Source organism: Diadema antillarum, unplaced genomic scaffold (genome assembly GCF_040938485.1).
Source record: "Diadema antillarum isolate AM-2024a unplaced genomic scaffold, OU_Dant_1.0 scf00000119, whole genome shotgun sequence".
NCBI classification, from domain to species: domain Eukaryota; kingdom Metazoa; phylum Echinodermata; class Echinoidea; order Diadematoida; family Diadematidae; genus Diadema; species Diadema antillarum.
The window spans coordinates 1,540,154-1,562,521 of record NW_027271008.1 but is presented as its reverse complement, the minus strand read 5'-3'; the positions used below and the strand labels follow the sequence as shown (position 1 = coordinate 1,562,521).

Here is a 22,368-nt window from a genome sequence, read left to right as displayed (position 1 = left end):
CATTTTTTTTTCTGCTATTTTTCTTCAGATTGCTTGCATCTGCCCACAAATGCAATGTCCTTTGTAAGTCGCATTCGTATTGTGGAAACATCCAAGTTATGCTCAGTTTAGGGCAAGTCGCATTCCAATATCTGTTGTTGATCATATGAGTGATTTAGCAGTGCTTGACAGATGAAGTCATCAACAGGATTATGGTTTAGAAACTTTCCTTTGGGCAGATCCAAGTAATCTGAAGAAAAGTGGCAGAAAAGTTATCATAAAATACATGGCACATATGAAGATATTTATTGTTTTATTTCTTGTTTTATTTCTTGTTTTAGTGATGATGATCAGGGTATTATAAATCAACACAGGTCAACATGCATTTGCATTGCATGCATAAGTTGTTTAAATTCAGTCTGAGGGAAGCCCATGGCACAAGGACATTTTGTATATGGTTTCTGAGGAAGGGAAGCCCTGTTTGAAAGTGATTCAACAAATTGTTTGCTAGTGACAGGCCTGCCAAGTAGAGGTCACATTGAATTCTCACGTGTGTGAACACGTACAAAATGACAAGTTCTCATCATTCATCACGTGCAAGTACATTATGTACATGTACTTTGTTTTGAACAGTTTCCACAAAACCCTGAATTTCTATCTGCATTGTCTTGTGTTGCTCCTGAGACTAAAACAGACCTTATAACTTCACAAACTATTTCAGTGTCTCCCAGCTGCTACTACAAATAACTGGCCACAGTACAATTTAGGAAGAAAATCTACTGTGTGAAATGTGATGATGCTGAATATAAAGATATGCACCCTGCCATTATGATAATGATACTCCCAAGATTTCCAAAAATAATTTCAGTTCCCCATTGTGCTACGCATTGGCATTTCTTCATAGCTTCTTCAGTGTCGCCATTTTGCTTCAGATTTTAATTATTTCCCCTTTTGCATTAATGTGCATTGTGCGTCAACACGTCATGTAGCGTGCGTATCCACAAATTGTCACAAACCAGAGGTTCATGTGTACGACATTTTGTGACATGATCAATGGGTACATTTCTAGTGAATCATTAGAGCAAATTGCTCGCTCCTGGTTTTAATGGTCTCTATTGCCTTATGTGAATGGTACCATAGAATCCATATAACTACAGTGGACTCCCGGTATAACGACGTCCTCTTGACCAGCAGCTTTCTTTCGTTATATCAAAATTTCGTTATAACCTAACAAATAAACAATAAAAAATCATAGAGCCGATAATTTTGCGACCTGGATTATTATTTTGTTGTAACCAGAATTTTGTCATAACCGTGTTCGTTATAACAGGAGTGCACTGTATTTTCAAGTCAATATGAGGAGTTTGAGGTTGGGCGAATCGAAAATGGTGTATGCTCATATTGTCACATGAAAATTGAAGTGTATTCATAATTCCTAGACACCAAAAACCTTTTCCCGGAAAGTTGAGCCATAACAAACTACCTGGTAGCAACTGTCCAAACAATGTTAGTGAGGAAGTGTATGAATGGATGTTTTATTCACAAAGCATCTGATGTGAGTACAACCTCTCTGACAAGAGTTAAGTTGTAAATATGAAACACATACCTATGGCCCAAGTATACTTTGGACTATATAGCTGAAGATGTAGGAAAGTTTTTTTCTGCCCGTCAGTGTTATGGCAGGCAAGTATAGAGTTTTCTTGGACACAGACTGTATGCCACCAATCCTGGTTCCCCCGAGGTGGTGTGATGGGGTGTCCGGATCTGAAAGCTTCCTAGTAAATGTATATGTGTGTCCAGAAACCAGTCTTTGAGACTCTTGTTAAAAGATATTTCTGTCAGGATCCCTAATTTGCAAATGAGGACTGGGTTATGCCTTGAGACTGGCTTTGGCAAACCAGCAATTTTTTTCTTCCCTTCCTGTAGGTAGTAAGTATTGTATCTATATTTGTTGGATCTGTTTTAGATTTACCATGTCTGTAGCAAGAAATATGCTACTTATGTGCTGATGTAACATACAGTGTATAATTGTAGCATACTTGTGTATGTTAGCATGATAATAAATGTAACATGCTCAACATTTGAGTTGTGCAGTCTTTCTTTGTGTCAAATCTGGGGTTGGCCATGGATTGCATGGTTTGTGATAGTATGATGAGTAGGTGAGAAAGTGATGCAGCTTTCAGCAACCATCATGTAGAATAGCTTGGCTCTAAGTTTGCCATTGTTGACTTGAGAAACTTCTTGTCATAGGACAGAGATTAAAGCAAGAGATACAGAAAAGAGAAACGGCATAAATATACAAGTATGAAATTAGAATTACTTATACTCTTTATTGTATTTGCACTCCAATATATACACACTGATATATAATTTAGAAACATATTTTTTACAAGCAGAAGATAACATTGCATAATGATTTGTAAATAAATGGTAGAAATGACACACAGCATAATAAATTATGATACAGGTCCTTGTAGCTGTATCATCAAGAGGATGTCAGAACATCATGAAATGTACATACATGTATCTGCTAATGGACATTAATCCAAGGATTATTTTGTCAAGAATTCATAGACTTGGATATACTTTGCAAACTTTTTTCCTGTGCTTTGTTGTATATATTATGTCGCTTATCTCTTTGATACCAGAATCCTCAGTTACCATGGTAACTGAATGTACAGTGAAACACCATTTTGCAATCAAGTTAAAGTTATTACATAAAGCAAAGAGAAACACAGAAAGGTGGAAGTAATAATTCTACATTGCAATAATACGGTGATCTTCTTTATCCAGGGTAGCCTCTTCAGTGTTGACACTGTTGTACCAGACGGCCCTGCCAGAGTATACAATTATTACCCCAGTGTTATCGGGTACCCATTTATACCCCAGTTTGAGAGGGACTTGGTGGGTAAAAACGTCTTGTCCAAGGCACTTGACAGGATTCGAACTAAGGGGACCTCCAATGAAAGTCAAGTTAGGAGTAGTATCTGCTAAGCTACAGTGCCCCCACAATTTTGAGTTCCATTCAAATTGGGGACACAAAAGCAAAACAAAACTGTAATAGAGTTTCAGAATTTCAGACTTTTCCTTTAAACAGTGTTCTCAAACTGACTGGCCAAACAATGTCACATCATCTCGCTATCTTCCTATTGCTTGGTACACTGAAAACAAACAAACAAAAACATAAGCATGTACATCTGTACAACGTATTCCATCAATGATTCATCATCCACAAACCCTTATCTTTGCAAAATTACCACAACTCTGCAATGACTAGATGCTTATAGTTTCAGGTTTTTGTATATTTCATAGGAAAGAAGGAAGTCTACAGATTTGAGTGCCAGTCAGTTGGGAACTTGTAAGGCAGTGGTCATCATCAGTTCATGGACTTGATGTATAATGTACTTTTGAACATCTATATCACTGTTTCATAAAACTTGTGATACTTCCAACTCCTGTGACTCTTCTGACCTTTCTGTTTGAGTTTACTTTATTGATTAACGTGAAAGTTAAAGCAAAGTGAAGATGGTGTTTGGATGAAATGAAGCTATGTAATGCTCTGGAGAAATTGATTCGGCCAGATAATGCTACACGAGTATTGTATCATAATAGCGAATATTATCCTCTATGTAGCAGAAGATGGTGCCACTTTCTTGACTAAGCCATGAATACGTACTGAAATGCGTACTGGGTGAATGACATTATACATGGGTTCTTATCATACAGTGCAGGAAAGTAATAATTACACAAAGATGATCAGCCTTTACATGATGTGCAATCACATGATACCACATTCCCTTTAAAGGAAAATATATATGCCCGAACCACACTGATAGGAAGCAACAACATACACTGCTTTTTGCTGTACAGTTGTACTTTTTTTTTCGGGTGGTGGTGTGGGAGGGGGGGGGGGGGGTTGTTGAATGATGGCTGATGCTGGTATGAAAAGATGTAGATGCCCAACTAACTCCTCTTGTTTGACTTTTATAGAACCTATACAAGCATGATCTACACAAATCCGTTGTGTCTGTCAGGAGTCAAACCATCGGGGCATATAGTGAGTGTGGATCTTCGCCATACCATTGATTGTGACGTCATTTCCCGTAGAATCTACCGTTCATCCTGCAACATTGCTGATGTCAGGCAATGTTTTGTTCACTTAATATTTCTGCAGGGCTAAGCCACTTTATTTGTAACCACTTCCTTCGGCCAGTCTTCGCTCGGCCAGTGGGCATACGTTGCAGACAGTCTCTCGTCCAAAATGGCTGGGCCTCCGGTCCTAGAAAGTGTAGTAGTCCAGGACACTGGAGTTGCAGACAGCCCAGAAGATGAAGCCGATGGCGGTACCACCAGCGAACATGGCGGCTACGGCCAGGAATGAGAGAAGCGATAGGACTGCCATGCCAGACAGACCGTGACCACTGGACCGATTGCACACAGAGGGGGAGAGGGGGAGGGAGAGATATAGACAGAATTAGAAAGCGAGATATATCATTTTCATCTTTGTTCTGTGCGTGATGTAAGTATTTATATGTGTGGGTGTGTGTGTGTGTGTGTGTGTGTGTGCGTGTGTGTGTGTGTGTGTGTGTGTGTGTTTAAAATGGGAAGGGAGCAGCGTTTAAATTCCTAGCTGATTCTCGAATTGTTCTATAGGCATACAGAAGTAGAAACAATCAAAACGTAAGTATAGCACTATAAGAGACCATCATTACTTATATGGAATACATGAATGTACGCAGAATTTCACCACAAATGGAAAACATGATCCAGATATAGAAATCTGTCTCTCCATACATTAAATGGGCAGGAATAAATCACGCAAGTCAATATGAAAGAATGTTAGCGGGTGTTATACAACACCTCAGAATGATGTCGAATTGTGATTGGCCAAGAACATGTCACATGACATTCAATAGAAAATACCTATCAAACTCATTGAGAGTGACAGCCATACAATAGGCCCCTGGCATGGGCCTATTGCATGGCTCGAAGGTACTATAGCACAGCTTCGCGGGGGGCTACTAATGCATGGCCGCTCACAGAGTTCTGTGGCTCACACCCACACCGTAGCAAAGCGCCAGCAAACTACAGTGTACATTGTACGTGCTGGCCGGCTGCGCTGCGCTGCCGGTAAGTCTCCCATACCAGGCGCGGTGGAGTACTGCAACGTTAACGTGTACGCGCAGCTACTTTACCTAGCTAGTTGCATGTATCGCGGCCTTTACACCTCCTGCTGTGTTTTTACTTTTGACTCTGATCTGCTACGTGGACCACAGTGATCCCAAAATCAAGACTTCATTTCAAGTTGAGAAACCGTAATTTGATTATTTTTCTGTGTTTTTATACAAAAGCATTTTCGGAAATAGACAAAGTCTAGACCTACTACTAGATCTACCGACATCTCAGATCGGCCTAACAGTCAGGCCTAACTCGATCTAACGTAAGCGTATAATGGGTATAGACCCTGCGGAGTTTGTGATTCCTGTGTCGTGGTCGAATCATGACGAGTGTTTGAAAGCTGTACACAGGGTGGTTTACAATTCTCTGCCTGATGTTACATTTATTTTTGGGCCTTCCTGAGTAAGCGGTCACTAATTTAGTACTGTGATTGTGGACAAGGTCTTGTATAAAACGAATAATTTATGATTTTGTTCGTGCATTGGGGCACGTAATACCGCACTCGGCGCGAGATTCGCCACTGGTCTATTCAACGCGGCGCTACGCGCCTTGTTGAATAGACCAGTGGCTTATCTCGCGCCTCGTGCGATATTCGTGCCCTATGCACTCACAACTCATAAATTATTCGTATATTATACGCATGCCAATGGGCACCTTGAATTAATGTGCGCATTTTCTCTTCGATTATTTACATACGTACTGGTAAAGCAAACTAAAACGACAACAGTCAACCAATGGCGATTTAAAGAACTCTTCCAAATTGTGACGAAAGTGATGTGAGAGGAATATGAATCAAAGAAAATTTCGCGGTAATGTTTTCAAAGTTATGAAAGAGCGTATGTCTGTATGTATCTCTACTTGTATATATGTGTCTCTATTATGTCTCTTCTTGTATTGACCACAGACACGAACATACTGTTATTTTTGCCTCCTGTGTATTATTCAAAAGCATGTCCACTACTCCCATTATTACTCAGTATTCTGTTGAAAAAAAAATGAGAATGAAAATGAAGTTTGAAAGATTGTCATATCCTAGATTCAATTCAATTTTATTCGGCACTAAATAAATAAAAAGTACTTTATGTACACAACAAAAACAAAAGCAATGCGTATATATACCTGCACATGTTAAGGAAATTACGATAAATAGATAAATACAATAAAAGAGTGCGATGACACCACTCTTGATCAGAGGAGGAATTTCATATGCGACTGCTCAGTTGTAGTGTGTACTTACCTCGTGCAGCCACTGGCAAGCCTCGATCCAAAAATGAGAAGAAATCCGCCGATGAATGAGGAAGCTAGACTCACTCCCGGTACGCTGCCGAGGCTGCGCGACGCTGCGGCCGACACACAGGCACCGACGACTGCTCCTAGCACGTACGACACCTGAGGAAAAAAGTGACAGAAAATATAGGTCTACTCTCTAAAAAAATCGAGTGAAAATGTTCACTCTAAAAAGAGTGAATACAAAAAAGAGTGAATTTCGAGTGAAATTGGAGAGAATTTTGAGTGAAAATGCTCATTTTCACTCATTTGGGAGCGACGTCAGGGATCACTCCAAAATCTTCGAGTGATCCCTGACGTCACTCCAAAATGAGTGAAAATGAGCATTTTCACTCAAAATTCACTCCAATTTCACTCGAAATTCACTCTTTTTTTGTATTCACTCTTTTTAGAGTGAAAATTTTCACTCGATTTTTTTTTAGAGAGAAAATAGGTTAACTCAACTTCATGTTTTACTGACAGTAAAACTTGAGAAGCATTGTTATGAGCACTTAACCCTTTGCACGAACATTTTCAGAAATCTCTTTTATTATGAGTACTTAACCCTTTGCATGAACATTTTCAGAAATCTTTTTTTTTTCTGTTTTACTATCTTCACTCTTGTCAAAAATTTTCGGAGGCAGTATCATTTCCATGGTAAACTGCGGGATATCAGTCCTAACATTATCAACACAGTGCCGCATATAATTATTACACAGCGACAGTGACAACGCTAATGATGATAATAATGATGATAGTGAAAATAAGAATAAAACAATAACACTGAGGGATAATGATGATAATAATGATAACCAAAGCATTGATGATAACATTAACAATAGTATCAATGCAACGTTATTCATCCAGGGTCGCACGTTTGGTCTGAACTCTCTTCAAGAACGCTATACAGTATCAGCATTCACAGCCGGTTTCATACAGGAAGATAATGATGGTGAATACATCTTGTCCTCCGGGGTTGGACTCGAACTCGAGATTTCGATCTTTTCTGAGAGTCAAAAGCCCGATCCCGTATAGCAAGTGTTAACCTTGTCACTGTAATAATCGAAGCTCGGACCATCTACAAGTATGTACCTGCCACCAGTTTTCCGAGCCTCTCTTGAACCGTGCTAGATATGGCAGCCACTCTTCCATTCTCCTAGTGACGAGCACCTGTGCACACAGCGTGCAGTAGCTGCTGCTGCCCCCGATGGTATCACTCATTAGCAGGATTAGTGGGATCTGAAGACTGCCGATCATTATACCTGTATGACGAAACAAAGAAACACTGTTACAGGTAAATAACAATATCACGTGTAGTCATAACAGGGAGGTGTCTTTTTTAACCTCCCTGGTCATAATAAAAGCAAAAATGATGATACTGACAATCAGAAAAATGAATGCGATAATGGTGATGATGATGATGATAATCATAACAATTATACCGCAAATTAGTAATAGTTTATACTAGTATTTTGATATTGTTGGATTATTTTTCCTCTTAAAATTCTTAATAACACTATAATTACTATCAATACTAGTAGTAATAATACTAATAAGAAGAAGGAAAAATAACGTCATAAATATCACACAATGACGCAATTCTCTGAATATTAATCTTCCCGAGAAAACAAAAATTCAGTCGTCCGACACTCGTACTGAAATGTCTTCTTCAACATGACTTTCTTGTATATGATTATATTCACACTACTTACACATCTTACGATGACGTAATTGTGGAGTATACAGAACAAAGCAGTGAAAATCAACAATAACAAGGACGACATACCCGACACGTAAGGTGGCCACGCTAAATTCTCGAAGAACCATGATCCTATGACATTGGGATTCTGTGTGGGGGAAAAAAACGAATACATCGTAATTTTTTTCTCCTTCGCTTCCATATTTCTTCGCAAATTTGCTGCATTTCATAGACAGTGGATTTTAGATCTGCGACGCGAACGATAAGACAACGCAACCTCCCGGATCGGACAATGGAAACAGCTGTTTCGCTCATTGTGTATAACCATTTTGGCCTATCTAGCGTCGTCTTTCTTAGCGTTCGCGTCGCGGATCAAAAAACTCGCTAATGATAACATCACACTTGTTGTCATATTGACGCTGAATGATATGATACTGATTACAATGAATGTTCGAGGATTAGAAAGAAACTTAATAAAAAATGTTCCAGGAAGCTTCGGAAAGCCAAGTCAATTACAGCTGTTGGAATTCACCGTTGGGCTGATTCCGACAGATCAGACGATCAGACGGGTGCACGTCACGACACTGACACGCACGAGTCATACAGCCCAGGAGTCATACAGCCCACGAGTTCGGCACTATAAGCAAACAAGGCCCACGAGACCGTAGTGTCAAACTCATGGGCCTTAATTTGCCTAGTGTCGAACTCATGGGCTATAGGCCCTATGACTTGTGGTATGACCCCGATCAGACTTCTATACTTACGGCAAGGTCTGTGGTCCATGGTTTGAGTATTTCTATGGTGATGACTACCAGGCCCATTAGCACGCCCATAGTAGCAGCAAGGAAAGCGAAGTGCACCTTCCATTTGTCAACGAAGGAGTCGGCTCTGCATATCAAGGGTACAAAACAGAAATGTATGTTACTTACCAATTTCTTCAGTAATTATTTACCTCATGATGAAGACACTAATTGTACACACCATAAAATTTACGGCGAAATGGGTGAATGCATGATTTCAATGTGTTTGTGTGTGCTTGTGTGTGACTGTGTGTGCGTGCATCTGTGTGTATTAGTTTAGTTTTGGTTTGTTTGGCAAATGAGAGACGGAAATGTGATTCAGTCACAAAATGATTGAATATAGAATTCGGAAGGACGTAGTTAACGGATAACATCTATGAAACGCTGCGTCTGTATGATTTCGATTTATGCCAGGGGATAAAGTGTACAACACTGCACAATATTCGCCGTGTGAAAGTAAGTACATGTACTGTTGGCAATTAGACAGGTATATGTGTTGCTTGAAGGTGTATTTGTTATGCAAGAATGCATAGCATAAATGAATGAAGACAAATATGTATGAAAAATTGATAAAGACACTTTGTTCTGACAAATCCAAGAATTTACTTACAAATATTTGTCGTAAGGTTTTGCTGGGGCCATAAGTCTCGTCATGCATGGTTCCAGGAGAGCGTAGACGAAGACAGCCACGATGCAACCGAGGAATGTGACGGCTAAATCATGAAAACATAATGAAAATATGATTTGAAATTGATATTTTGTGTTACATTGATTTGTTGTTAATTTGATATGTGAAATGTGATATTGGAAATAAGATTTGATTTGAATTTGAAATTCGAATTTGAAATTTGAAATTTTGACAGTTTCATTTGATAAGTGACATTTGAATTTGATATTTGAAATTGAAATTGGAATTTGAAATTTGAAGTTGATATTTGAAATTGAAATTGGAATTTGATATTTGAATTTGGAATTAACGTGGTGATCGGGATTCTTGACTGGGTAACAATGATCACCAGAGCCATAATCAGAATGTTTAGGGAGAACGAATAGGCTAGATTTATGGTCTTGAGATCTCAGTTGAGACCCATGCATAGACGGAGTGAACTTCAAACAAAATCCTTCCGTGTCACCGTTCCAAATTTCTGGCAGAAACGTTCGCCCGATCAGACCTTCTCAGCTTGCAAAGAAAAACAGATATACAAACTAAGAGTAATATACCCAGAGACGTAACACTTTTGATCTAGCACTTTCAACTCGAAAGAAAAACGACGAGATATTGGAACCCAATATACAACACATATTGTTGCAATTCAAGTATACTGGAAGCGAATATGAAAAATTTCCAAGCTTTATTTCTATCAAAATACAGACGTTTTATTAGTTTACATCATTGATGAAATTCATTAAAATGAATCAAAAGAAGATTAGTGCTTTTGTATAAGAATAATTTGCTTGTGGATTGTGAGACGAAGACAAGAGGAACAAACAGAGCAGCAACGATTTAACGCATATTAATGGTTGGTATGCATTCATTCTATTTCACACCTAACCACTTTTGTTGTTACACGAATGCATTCAATTCCACGCGGCAATTTGAATGGCGTAATGATAATGGAATGTAAATGTCTGTTTGTATGACATAGATTGTCGAAACCATCAACAGATAATATCATCCTGTCCTCCTTTCTCAACAATTATAGAGAAATTTCATTAAAAATTAATCGCTTTTCGGATGAAAACGAATGAAAAAAATTGTATAAGTTTGTTTGATGCATGTATAATGAAATTAGGTCATTCGGAAATTGTTTAACTTTTCCTCGATTGCACAACAGAAAATATGTCGTGCGTTAACGCTACGCAAATGGATCTCCACAACTGAATTAAAACAGACGTGTCTTCAAAATCTACAAACCTGAAATGAATTAACCAGAAACTAAATAATGCATGCTAGATTACTCTATATGTAGGATGAATCTAGTGTAATACCATGCATGAGGCAAATAATTACGTTTACCTATTTATCTATTCATTGGTTTGTTTAAGTAGGATAGATCTGTCAGTGGTTACAGACACTGTTTTTCTCAGAAGCCAAGATCACAATATTTTGAGTATTTTATTTGCAAACACATGACAGTATCGCGCAGATAATACAAATGTATTAAACAAATATATCATCCCGACACGCCTTCCCTTGTGAAGACGTGAATCGATTGGCTGGCTACTGATTGTCACTCACCTCCTCCGCCATTTGAAAGCCACGCCCCGATCTGTACCAGTACCATGCCAGGACACTACATAGCGAAACGAGATAAGTTTTTGACAACGTATCAGATCGGCGTTTCTATCATCCTGTTTTTGCATTCGGCAAGGGAAGACAATAGTCAACAACAATCATTGAACTGTGTGATAAGCTACGTGTTTTTCCTTTTTCTTTTCAGTGCTTTATACATACATGTACTTGTTGATTTGATAAAGGCCATGATAATATGTTCTATTTTTGCTGATTTCGTCCTATATTAGGATATAAGGTTTCGGTGAAACCATAGTGTACAAGGGCTGCTGATCAATCCAAGATGACCTCTATAATGATTAAAGTCAACAACGAAAACAACAACAACAACAACAAAACACTTTCCAAACTTTCCTACCAAAAATTTAACTTTCACTTTTCAGTGGGCAGTATGTACCTACTTTGTCGTACATAAACCTAAATCTGGACGAAGCCACATACTTAGATAATGTGGGCACAGGAAATGACAAATATAAAAATGGCCATCAACATGCCACGGGTTATTGATTTACGTGGTAATTTGGGGGTTTTCTCCCTAAGCGTGTTTTCTTCTTCTTCTTCCTCTTCTTTTTTTTCAGTATCACTATGTCAAGGATATAAGAATGTAAATGAGCAGACCGGAATATATTTGTACAAAATTTGGTGTCACGTGGTAGGACAAAGAAGATGAGCCTGACATACCGATCCGGATATAGCCATGCCGGCCCCGAGAATGGCGCCTCCAATGATTACTGTAATAACGCCCTTCTGCGTCAGGCAGCTGACGTAGGCCGTGCGCGCCGCCTCAAATTTGTGTCTGGTCGCCGGGATGACGGAGAGTAGGGCCAGACAGAGGCAGCTCGTCCCCGCGGCCGACAGGAACATCTTCATCATGATGAATCGCTGGTAGATGAATTGACCGCGAATCGTTGCCGTCTCGAACACTGTGTGACGGTAAAAAGGGAGAAAAGAGAAAAAAGGAAGCTCAATACAGACGAAACAGAAATATTCTTCTTCATGCAAATTATATCCAACTCCAACAAGAATTTCATGCGACTCGAGCGTTAACGAAAACAGATATTGACTTTAAAAATCACAACGGTGTTTCAACCGAACACTTGGTATTTCCGCGGGCACTTTAGCTTTTTGGTTTCCTATCGTGTCCAATTATCCATCGATTTACACCTCCTTCTCTCCCTCCTCCCCCCCCCCCTCTCTCTCTCTCTCTCTTTCTTCCCTCTTCTTTTTTTTTCCCCTGATCTTTCTCTCTATTTTCTCACTTTTTTCTGCTGTCGTTCGAATCATCCTCATTCTCACTTATCGATATCGCGCGTAATATTCGTAGGTATAGAAACGTTGACTCTTGCGTACATTTTTGTGGTCGCATTTGACATTGCGGAACTTATTCAAATATGATATTCTAATATGCATAGTATATGCATAGATAGCTATGACAACTTTCTATGCACGGGTTTGTCTTCATTGGACGCCACTTTTCTTTCACAATCCAGTTATTGTACGAGACTTTTTTTCTGTATTGCCAAAATGATATTTTGTGCCCTAAATAGGTCACATTAACTTCAACATTCCCTTTCGCTTGTCGATGACGCAATATTTTTTTAACACCGTACCCAAACCAAAGCTTACTGATTCTTTTTATTTGATTTTTTTTCTACTCTCATTGTCATCATCGTCATTTCTGATCGTTTGGTGAAAGTACAGGACCGATCAAAAGTTACGTGAAGCAAGCTGCATGATACAGCAAGCAACCTCGATCTATAGACACCATCGCGTGAGCACTCAAGAAGAACAGTTTGGGTTCGTGCTTGAGTGAATGTAGCAACGAAGTGCCCAAAGAAGCTCAAGTCACCTTTCAGCCTCACCGACCCATGCGGCTGTGAAGGAGGTTCCGTACGATAGGATCTCCTAGAAGTCACTTGTCCTATACGTTCTTAATAGGATTTCAATAAGGGCGTTTTGCATGTTACCGCACACCGTGGGCTCTATTGGCGCCTACTAGGACTGTAAAGTTATTGAACGTGCGATAATGCGATTATCCCTCCTCTATTTTATCTCGTGGCTAGTCGGGAGACGGGACGATCACTGAATTCAAAGACGCGGTCAAATACAGAGTACATTTTTGATTGGACATCAGAAACGAGAAAATATTCATTAATTGATATAATGAAGTCTCATACGCTCGAGAAACACTGATATTCGTAAGTTTATAGTGAACAATACCCCCACCACTATATTCATGCATGGTACTGCCATGACGTAATTCGATAAGGTAAACTCTCGATATCAGACGAGTTTTGAGGGCCGCGATTATCATTTCAAACCGGACATCCGACTGACCATGATTAGTATTGGTCTAGTGATAGTGATATATCCGGAAATCACCCACCCACATCAAGTCCACGCACTAAAGATTACCACAATCGATTGAATACTTTGGTATAGGGGCGCACAAAATGTATGGCTTCTTCTCGAATGCCGTTGGCGTAGAACTTTTACAAGCAGTGCTGAAGTTCTAGTCCGCTGTATCAATGAACATTGATGGTGTGCATAGACATTTCCACACATGAACTTCATTAACGCTTAATACGGAATGTGAGGGGTATATCAGTGCACTGTCCTGCTCTTTCTGATTTACAACATTCTGTCTTCAGAGTGCAAAGTGTTCATGCACTATATATGTCTTTATAAACTTCGCAATATTGGCTAACTTTGTTACATCTCCTGCTTTGTTTGGGAGTTGTTACTCTTAAGAGGTAGAAGGAAAAGGGGGCACACATTAGCAGGAACTGAAGGATCGCCATCCACAACGTGACAGTTTCAGCAATGTAAGCGGAACAGTGTAAACACGAAATATAGAACAGACAAATATAATACTTCTTTCCTGGTGATGGTGATAGAATAAGAATAATAAAAATGGGTCCTTGGTTACGACATGTCGGCTATCTGTGTTTACTTATACTCTCTGTGTGTTTTGAGTGCAGAAAATCCCATAGCGTTGTACGTACGGTCGAAAGTCCCTGACATAGAAAGACTTAATAATTCAATGAAAATGAAAGAGATGTATATTATGTAGCATGATATGTTTTCCGTCGAACTCAAAAGCAGTTTACCTATGATCTAATTACAGTCGTCGAAACAAAACGTGAAATAGTTGCAGGCAGGATCATGCCCAGGCCCAGCATGCCTTTTTATGCAGAAACCCTTCAGCTTCATAAACTATTTTTGAAAAGACGAACTGAAATCCATATATATATTCTGAAAGTGCTTAAAATTGTGTGCTAACAAATCTTAATGACTGAAAAGTTGAGTACTGGCTAACTTTGTTACATCTCCTGCTTTGTTTGGGACCCCAGTGTTCTTGCTTTTATTTTTCCCTAGTCGCTTCTTAATATATTTCACAGACGGCGAAAACACATTCATTCACCAGAAAAGTTTTTAACATACCTTGGATAACATACCTTGGATGTGGGCGTAAAGTTATACTTAACTTATTTGCCCCTCGGTGTCGTCATTACATGACATTAATAACTTTTGGTTAGGCGCTGTGCAGTGTAACATGGACAAAAAAATATCCCATCGGGGTTGTATTTGTTCTTGTCTTGACTCCAAAACCTCTCTAGGTTAGACTTGAAACTATTCACGGATGGGCTGTCGATTACAAATGATGGCAACTTATTCCACTCACTAATAACTCTTTGAGAAAAAGAGCACTGTCTCACTTTGGACTTTGAGAGATGTTTCTTCATCATCTTAAACTTATGACCACGCGTCCTTCCTCCAACTGAGAACTCAAAAAAATCTGAGGACTTCATATCATCAATCCCATTCACAATCTTAAAAATCTGTATCATATCGGCTCTATGCCGTATGTATGCCAATGAAGGCAATTTCAAATGTTCAAGTCTTGCTTCATAACTCAAAGGTCTAAGTGGACGTATCATTCTGGTAGCTCGACGCTGTACATTCTCTACTTTTACAACATTCTTCTTCCAATGAGGATGCCACACTGATGAACAATATTCTAATGTCGGTCTAACAATAGACTTGTACAGTTGAATAAATCCTTTCTCATTAAAAGTAGAAAATGTACGATTGATAATTCCAATCCTACGATTCGCTGCAGTACAAATTGTGTCCACATGATGAGTAAAATCTAACTTCTTGTCATAATTCACTCCAAGATCCTTTACATATGTAGCTACTGGAATGGGCGCGTTTGTTTCATCCATTGTATAATTGACACATGGGTTATTCCTTCCATAATGGATAACTTTACACTTTTCCTGGTTAAAAGGAAGCTGCCACTTTTTTGACCATTCCATCACTCTAATTAGTTCAGCTTGCAGATTCAGTACATCATCATTATCATATATCTGCGAATACAACTTGGTGTCATCAGCAAAAAGCTTAACTTCACATCTGCCACTTATCAACACATCAAGAAGGTCGTTTACATACAACAGAAACAAAATCGGCCCCAAAACACTACCTTGTGGGACTCCACTAGATACTGCAGTTTGTGAAGATGAAACACCATTGACCATCACTCGTTGTGATCTTTCACTTAAAAAAGACTTAATCCACTTCAAAAGATTCCCAGTGATCCCATACGTTTCTACTTTCCTAATCAGTCGTTCGTGAGGTACACTGTCAAACGCCTTACTATAATCTAAATATATGCAATCGACGTTTCCACCATTGTCTAATACTTTAGTCCATGTTTCTGATACAGATAATAACTGTGCACCACAGCTTCTTCCTTTCCTAAAACCATATTGCTCCTCTGTAAATAACAGATTTGAGTCCATGTGTTGTACAATCTTATCTCTGACAATGGTTTCCATTAACTTACAAATATTACTAGTCAAACTCACCGGCCGATAATTATTTGGTTTCTTCTTATCTCCTTGCTTGTAACTTGGAGAAACATTAGCATTCTTCCATGCCTTTGGAAGTTCACCTTTTGACATTGACATAGTAAATAAGTCTGCAAGTGGTTTAGAGACGCAACCTACAATTTCTTTCAAAATACGATTCTGCACATTATCTGGACCGGGGGATTTTGTTTGATCCAGTTTCAATATAACATCTTTCACAACTTGTTCTGTAAAAATGACTGTATCTAACTGTACATCATGAATTCTAGTATCCAGAACTGGAACATTTGATAAGTCTTCATGTGTAAAAACAGAGGCAAAAAGTTGTTCAGTGTTTCTGCCTTTTCTGCATCACTTACTGCTATACCTCCATCTGGTTTCTCCAGAGAACTTAAACAGGGCTTGAATTTGGTTTTGTTTTGCACATACCTCCAAAAACTTTTGGGGTTACAACTCAATTCAGATATCAGTTTGCATTCAAAATCCCTTTTTGCTCCAGATACCACTCTAGTTACTTCATTTCTAGCTTTTCTATAGCACTCTCTGTCTTTCTGACTTCTTGTCTTTTGATAACGGTTCCAAGCTTTATGTTTTTTAACAATTGCTTGCTTAACAGAACTATTCAACCATAGAGGTTTCTCCTTCACTCTTGGTTTGACTTTCGATACGAACTTATCAGTAAGCATTAGAAAATGATTACATTCAGAGCATTTAGGTGGTTTTGGTACGAGTGTAAATCGATCGGAAAGGTAAGCTTTGTTTTGTTTTGTTTTGTTTTGTTTTGTTTTGAGAGGGGATTGACTTGGGAGAGCTGGACATTCTCTGTTCTTTGTTGCGTGTTGCCGTCATCGTCATCACCGTGATTCAATCTCGTGTATTGGGGGCGCTATCAAAAATTTAGATGACAGCAGAAGATGCGTGATGTTCGAAGGATGATTGCACACCGAGGTGAAGTGGACCAGCACTGTTGCTTTCTGTACCGTGACCTATTTGACAATGATTGATAGTACTCCGTGCTCGATATAGGACTACTATCAACAGACCTCTTTCCGTTTGGTGTGGTTTGGAGCGGGTAGGATCCAATGTCAGTTTATCCGTTTGTCTGTCAATCACCACATCACCTGGCTGTCTGTTTGTTGGTGACATGAGAGATTGATGGCTTCTATACATGTCCAAGTTGACCAGTGCTGTGCAACAACATCAATCTGAAAAGTTATGCAATTTCTAGATTTCCACGCTCGTTCTTCTCAAGCAGTGAAATCGGTTAAAATATACTTTACTCATTATTTTTTTAATGAAAACTAGATGAGGATGTCGCAATGTCATCGCCTTCCAAGCCTCTGACGCATTTTAAGTAACTCAATTTCTTTCAGAGGTTCTTTGTTTTGTGTTTTCGTGTATGTATAGGACCCTACTCACCAAATGGCAGATCGGTCAATAACGACGCCATGACTTCATTCAAGTTTGATTTGATTTGATTTGATTTGATTCATTCTCTGTATGCCATTTTTTTTTCAAATTCATCAATTCTCTACAATTTCACTATTATTGTACACAATAACACTAGTATAAATATTTTCATCAATTATCATCATTTTCATCAATTATACACTTTAATTCAGTTACTTTGCACAATATGTGACCAAAGATCGTATGGAGTGTACGATCTTTGATGTGACTGTGACTTTTTTTTTCATTATTCTGTGGGCTTTCCTGCTACTCTATTACCATCCCTCCCTCCCCTTTCTCTTTATATGGTTGATTTGAATCTGGTGTAGAGTTCCATTTGACAAAGGGCAATTCTAGCAGATCTATTTCGAGTAATTTCATACGGCGTCACTAGCAATTAGTGTTGTCATCAATGCTTAGGCGAGCGGATATATCAAGAAACTTGTCAGTGACTGGCCAGCACTGAAATATTACCGCAGTTGTCGGAAGTTGTTTGATTAAAGAAAAAATGATTTCTGTATCATAATCTTTCAGAGGAACAAGCTTCGTTCAATTCATTACGCGTCTGAACGACTTCCGGTTCTTATTCAGATTAATATCAACCTCACTTTCCATCAACTCTTGATTTCATTGTTTGTGTTCGGTCGTTACTATTTCTACTTTTCTTACATCAACACGTTTTCTCTACTGGACAAACCTCTAACAACAACAAAAGTAAAACGATGTCTTAAATTGTAACAATACACCACATCCCAAACATCGATGTTCCTTTAACTTCAAAACAAAGATGTCTCAGGAAGCGAATGTTTCTCTCTTTTTAAAAGACATTCTTCTTCATTTTAATATCGATCCCAGACCAACGATAAGATATCATAATATATAGCATCTAATACATATAGGGATGATATAGTTTTTGTTGTTACTAATGGGCTTCAGGTTTCCAACATTTTTGTGAGATAATGAGAAACCTCTCATGAAATATTAAAAAGCGTTCAATTCTAATCATAAGAGGAATTCAAAGTGTATTTGATGACAATTGGTTTTTAAATGACCAAGATATCCAAAAACAAAGAAGTCCTATTAAAATGTGACCCACCTTACACTTTGTGTTATCTTATTGTCAGTTTTCTTTTTCCTTAAGTCGCAGCCTTTCAAAACCGATTTTCATCGAATAAACTTTTAATTCCTCTTAGAATCGTATGCTCTACTTTAACATATCATCTCAATAATATCACATATTTTCTGAAGAAGTGTTACTCCTAAAGAATACTCACACCTAAAAGTAAGGAAGTGGGGTCTGACGCAGAATTTCTAGGAATCAAGGGATATAATTTTGTCCATCCATACCCACTGATGGAGAGATTGCGCAAAGTAAGTGTGTCGAGACTTTCAGATTATTAAATCTGCCGTAAGAAAACAATTTATCTCACATCGTTTCACACCATGGATTTATAGATTTTTTTAAGATGATAAAATACGTTCAGATATACCAGAACGAAAACCATGAGGTACTGCATGAGATGGAATAAACGAAACTGTTTTTATACATCGGGAATATGGGTCGTGCCACAAACACCCTTTACGAGGCTCTCTACTGCACAACTCGGCGTGTGACATCGCAACCTCATGAGTGCTTCATGCCAGACGATCGGGCTCTTTGTCCGCGAGGCAGGCATCGATACACCTCGTCAGCGGGACGTAATAGAGCCCGCCGGCAGAGGAAATATCAATATCATACGTTTTTCCTGGTTTCCAAGTTGTGTAGGAAATTCAAATCATCTACCTGAAGATAACGATGCCACCCCGCGCGCAAAAGTAATGAACGCAGCGAACCTCTTGCAGACGATGAAGTCGCTAGACAGTCCCTTCATAGAAAGTTACCACGTTCAAGTGCGCAGAGGTTGTGCGATCGGTATTTCGCTATAATTGGCCTCGACAGTCTAAAATTAGGCATCCTGTCGAATTTGTGTGTGTGTGTGTTTGTTTGTTTGTTTGTTTGTTTGTTTGTTTGAAAGTGTGTGCAATGTTGTTTTGTGTTTGTGTTTGTTTTTGTTACTTTCTGGAAGGCACGCAGCTCTTTAAAGAAAAGTTTACTGTCCGTGTTATCACAGATAAAATTGCGAACATGCCTAGACTAACAGAAGAAAACAATGTTATTATCTTCCTTGTCTATGTCGTTATCTTCATACGTTGCTCCGTTTCTTACATTTTGACTCACAGTGTTATCATTATATCGCAGCCGATTTTATAGATTTTGAGACTGAAGGGGATTGCCTATACACTATACGCCGCCTGCCTATATATAGACGTGGGCAACAGAACAGCAGCATGGCACGTACGACAGTGAGTTTGAAGAGGCTGATAACCTGGCAAAGAAAACATCGTCGAAAAACGTACGTGCAACTGCATTCTGAGATACGATTTGCCGTTTGTGTGTTTTATTTGTGGTTTGTTTATTTGTACGTTTTCTAGTCCGTAGTCAAAGGAAGTGCATATAATTTTTCTAAACATCGTACGCGCATGTTAATATTTATATATTTTCTAATTTGTGCAGCACGGAAAGTATTTCAAGGATGATGTGAATAAAATAATGTCCGTCATGTATCTCACTCCGCATACATTCTGCTCACACTGATATCTATTCACATATCAAGCTGCGAAACTGCGCGCCAGCTGCTTGGATGTAAAGTGGGCGCCATTAATTAAAATCTGATGTGCTCTGTTCCGCGGAATTAAATGTGACATTGGGCATCCTCTGGCATTCGGGAGGGCAACGAACGATTCGAGTTTATCGTAATTTCTAGCGGCACGAAGGCAATACTATGCTAAGGATATAATTACCGTGCGACGTGCAATCCCTCTAGTGAAAGTTCGTTCTAATTTTCAAGTTTCTCGCGCTTACTGTATACACATATTAACTCTGATGTCAGTCATGATGACATAATATGTAAATATTTCCTGAGGTGATATGCCTCCACTTGATAACTGCCCCACACTATAAAATTATATACTTTACATTTTCTTTTTGATAATTGAATTAATAGAATTGAATTGAATCTATTCTCATAGTTCACAAGAAAACCAAATGCAATACATAGCAGTGGACCAAAAAAACATCAACAAAATTATCGTATCGCAATGCAAAACATGAAAAAGTAAAAACGTATTGCTACAAAACTAAATGCAATGATATCAGGCGAGTCAACAAAACAAGGCTAATAATCCCTCCTGCGAAAAAGCTGCCATTGCAGAATACTGGATTTTTTTTTTTAAAATCAGTAACAAAATTCAGTTGTCAAAGATTTTGTCTGTTGGTAAACTTGCTGACATCAACATCTCTACGAATTTACTTTAATGTGATTGTGACGGAGAACGCTGATTCGTTAAACATGTCACTTTTTAAATTATATAACTTCCTTATCTTTGTCCGATGTCAGTGAAACCGTCACTCGAGTACTGTTGGTTTTGTTTTTACTCTAACTATTCAGGTCAAATCGAACACGAGTGCCTTTGCGCTTTAATTGTGGACGTGCCCGATGCTGATCCAACAATGTTGGCTATATAGCATTGCGTCGCTGAATAATTAAGACAACCATTAATGCTGTTACGATGAACGACGTAAAAATGGGCGAAGAATGATATCATTCAAATACAATGTTGGAATATAGTCTGTGAAGCTGAATTTTGTCATAGTGGAACAGAAAAAGGTGGAATTTGGCTTCAACATCCCCGTGAGAGAAAGTCGGACAAAGATCTCATCCGGCTTGGCGAAGGGACGACGTTTTAACACACTATGTCCTTCTCGACCTATCAGGTGTATAACATTCTAATGGACACCTGGAAACTCTTGATAGGATAAAAATATAGGCGTGGCTATCTGGTAGAGAATAAACTGGATAAAGCCTGCCAGAATATGGTTATTATTATCACCAAGTCATGCGTATAAGACGAGAGAACTTACTGGTTGTACCAAAGATTGAAGGCAACTATACACATCCTGTAAAATATCGGGAGAGCGAGTGCAGATCTGGTAACGCTACACAAACGGAAAATCTCTGTCAAGTGGGCTCTAGCCTGTCACGTTGGAAATTCGGTGGCCAAAACCAGTTTCTTATCATTATGTAAGAAATGAGCGTTAGCTACAAGATAGTCATTATGAGTTAACGATTGTGAAGATTCTTTCCTTTCCAAGCGTGACACCATTCAGGACTAACAAAGTGAAAATAAAAAAAAAGAATATACATCCGGTCACTGACAGACGACACTCATGTCAATCAGAATCTAGTACCGAAGTGACAGGTATTCGCTATTTTTTCAGATTCGATTCTCTGTGCGAGTACAGCAATTGACGCGGTAAATGCGACTGCATGACAAGCATCTCCGGAAACGGACAAAACGCTGGAGTATGGGACAAGAATATTGTGGCCAGTGAACGAATTGGGACCCTTTCTTTTCAGGTATATAATAGACCGGTAATTGCATACAGCTCATTATAGTGGAAAATCTCGACAGTTGACGTGCCATCGGATGAATATGCAACCACATCAATGTAGAAAGCCCTTTATTTACAATAAGAATCAAGGAAATTCACGACACAATTAAATAGCGCCTTTTGTCAGAGACTATTATCCCGTAAGTGACTACATTGTATATGAGTCCATCCCATCACAAGGGATTTTGAATGTATGAAGATACCTCTCAGGGAAAGACTTCTGACTACTCAAGACAAGACTGAATGAAACTATGGCACATTCTAATTCTCCCCTTTCATCTTTCGTGAAAACGTATAGTCTAGGGGGGAAATAGAAAGAAGCGTGATGACCTTTC

At 38.8% G+C, this 22,368-nt stretch overlaps 1 protein-coding gene across 1 annotated transcript in view; it reads right to left on the bottom strand.

The window, feature by feature from the left end:
* Positions 1-4,258: 4,258 nt before the first annotated feature.
* LOC139720025 (thiosulfate transporter TsuA-like) overlaps positions 4,259-22,368 on the bottom strand; it is a 33,719-nt gene continuing 15,609 nt past the window's right edge. Inside the window, exons 2-9 of the mRNA XM_071631401.1 lie at positions 11,897-12,138; positions 11,162-11,216; positions 9,533-9,635; positions 8,887-9,010; positions 8,210-8,270; positions 7,516-7,685; positions 6,395-6,546; positions 4,259-4,400 (exon numbers count right to left, since the gene is read on the bottom strand). Coding sequence (XP_071487502.1) covers positions 4,259-4,400; positions 6,395-6,546; positions 7,516-7,685; positions 8,210-8,270; positions 8,887-9,010; positions 9,533-9,635; positions 11,162-11,216; positions 11,897-12,138 — 1,049 coding nt within the window. The remainder of the gene's footprint in view (positions 4,401-6,394; positions 6,547-7,515; positions 7,686-8,209; positions 8,271-8,886; positions 9,011-9,532; positions 9,636-11,161; positions 11,217-11,896; positions 12,139-22,368) is intronic.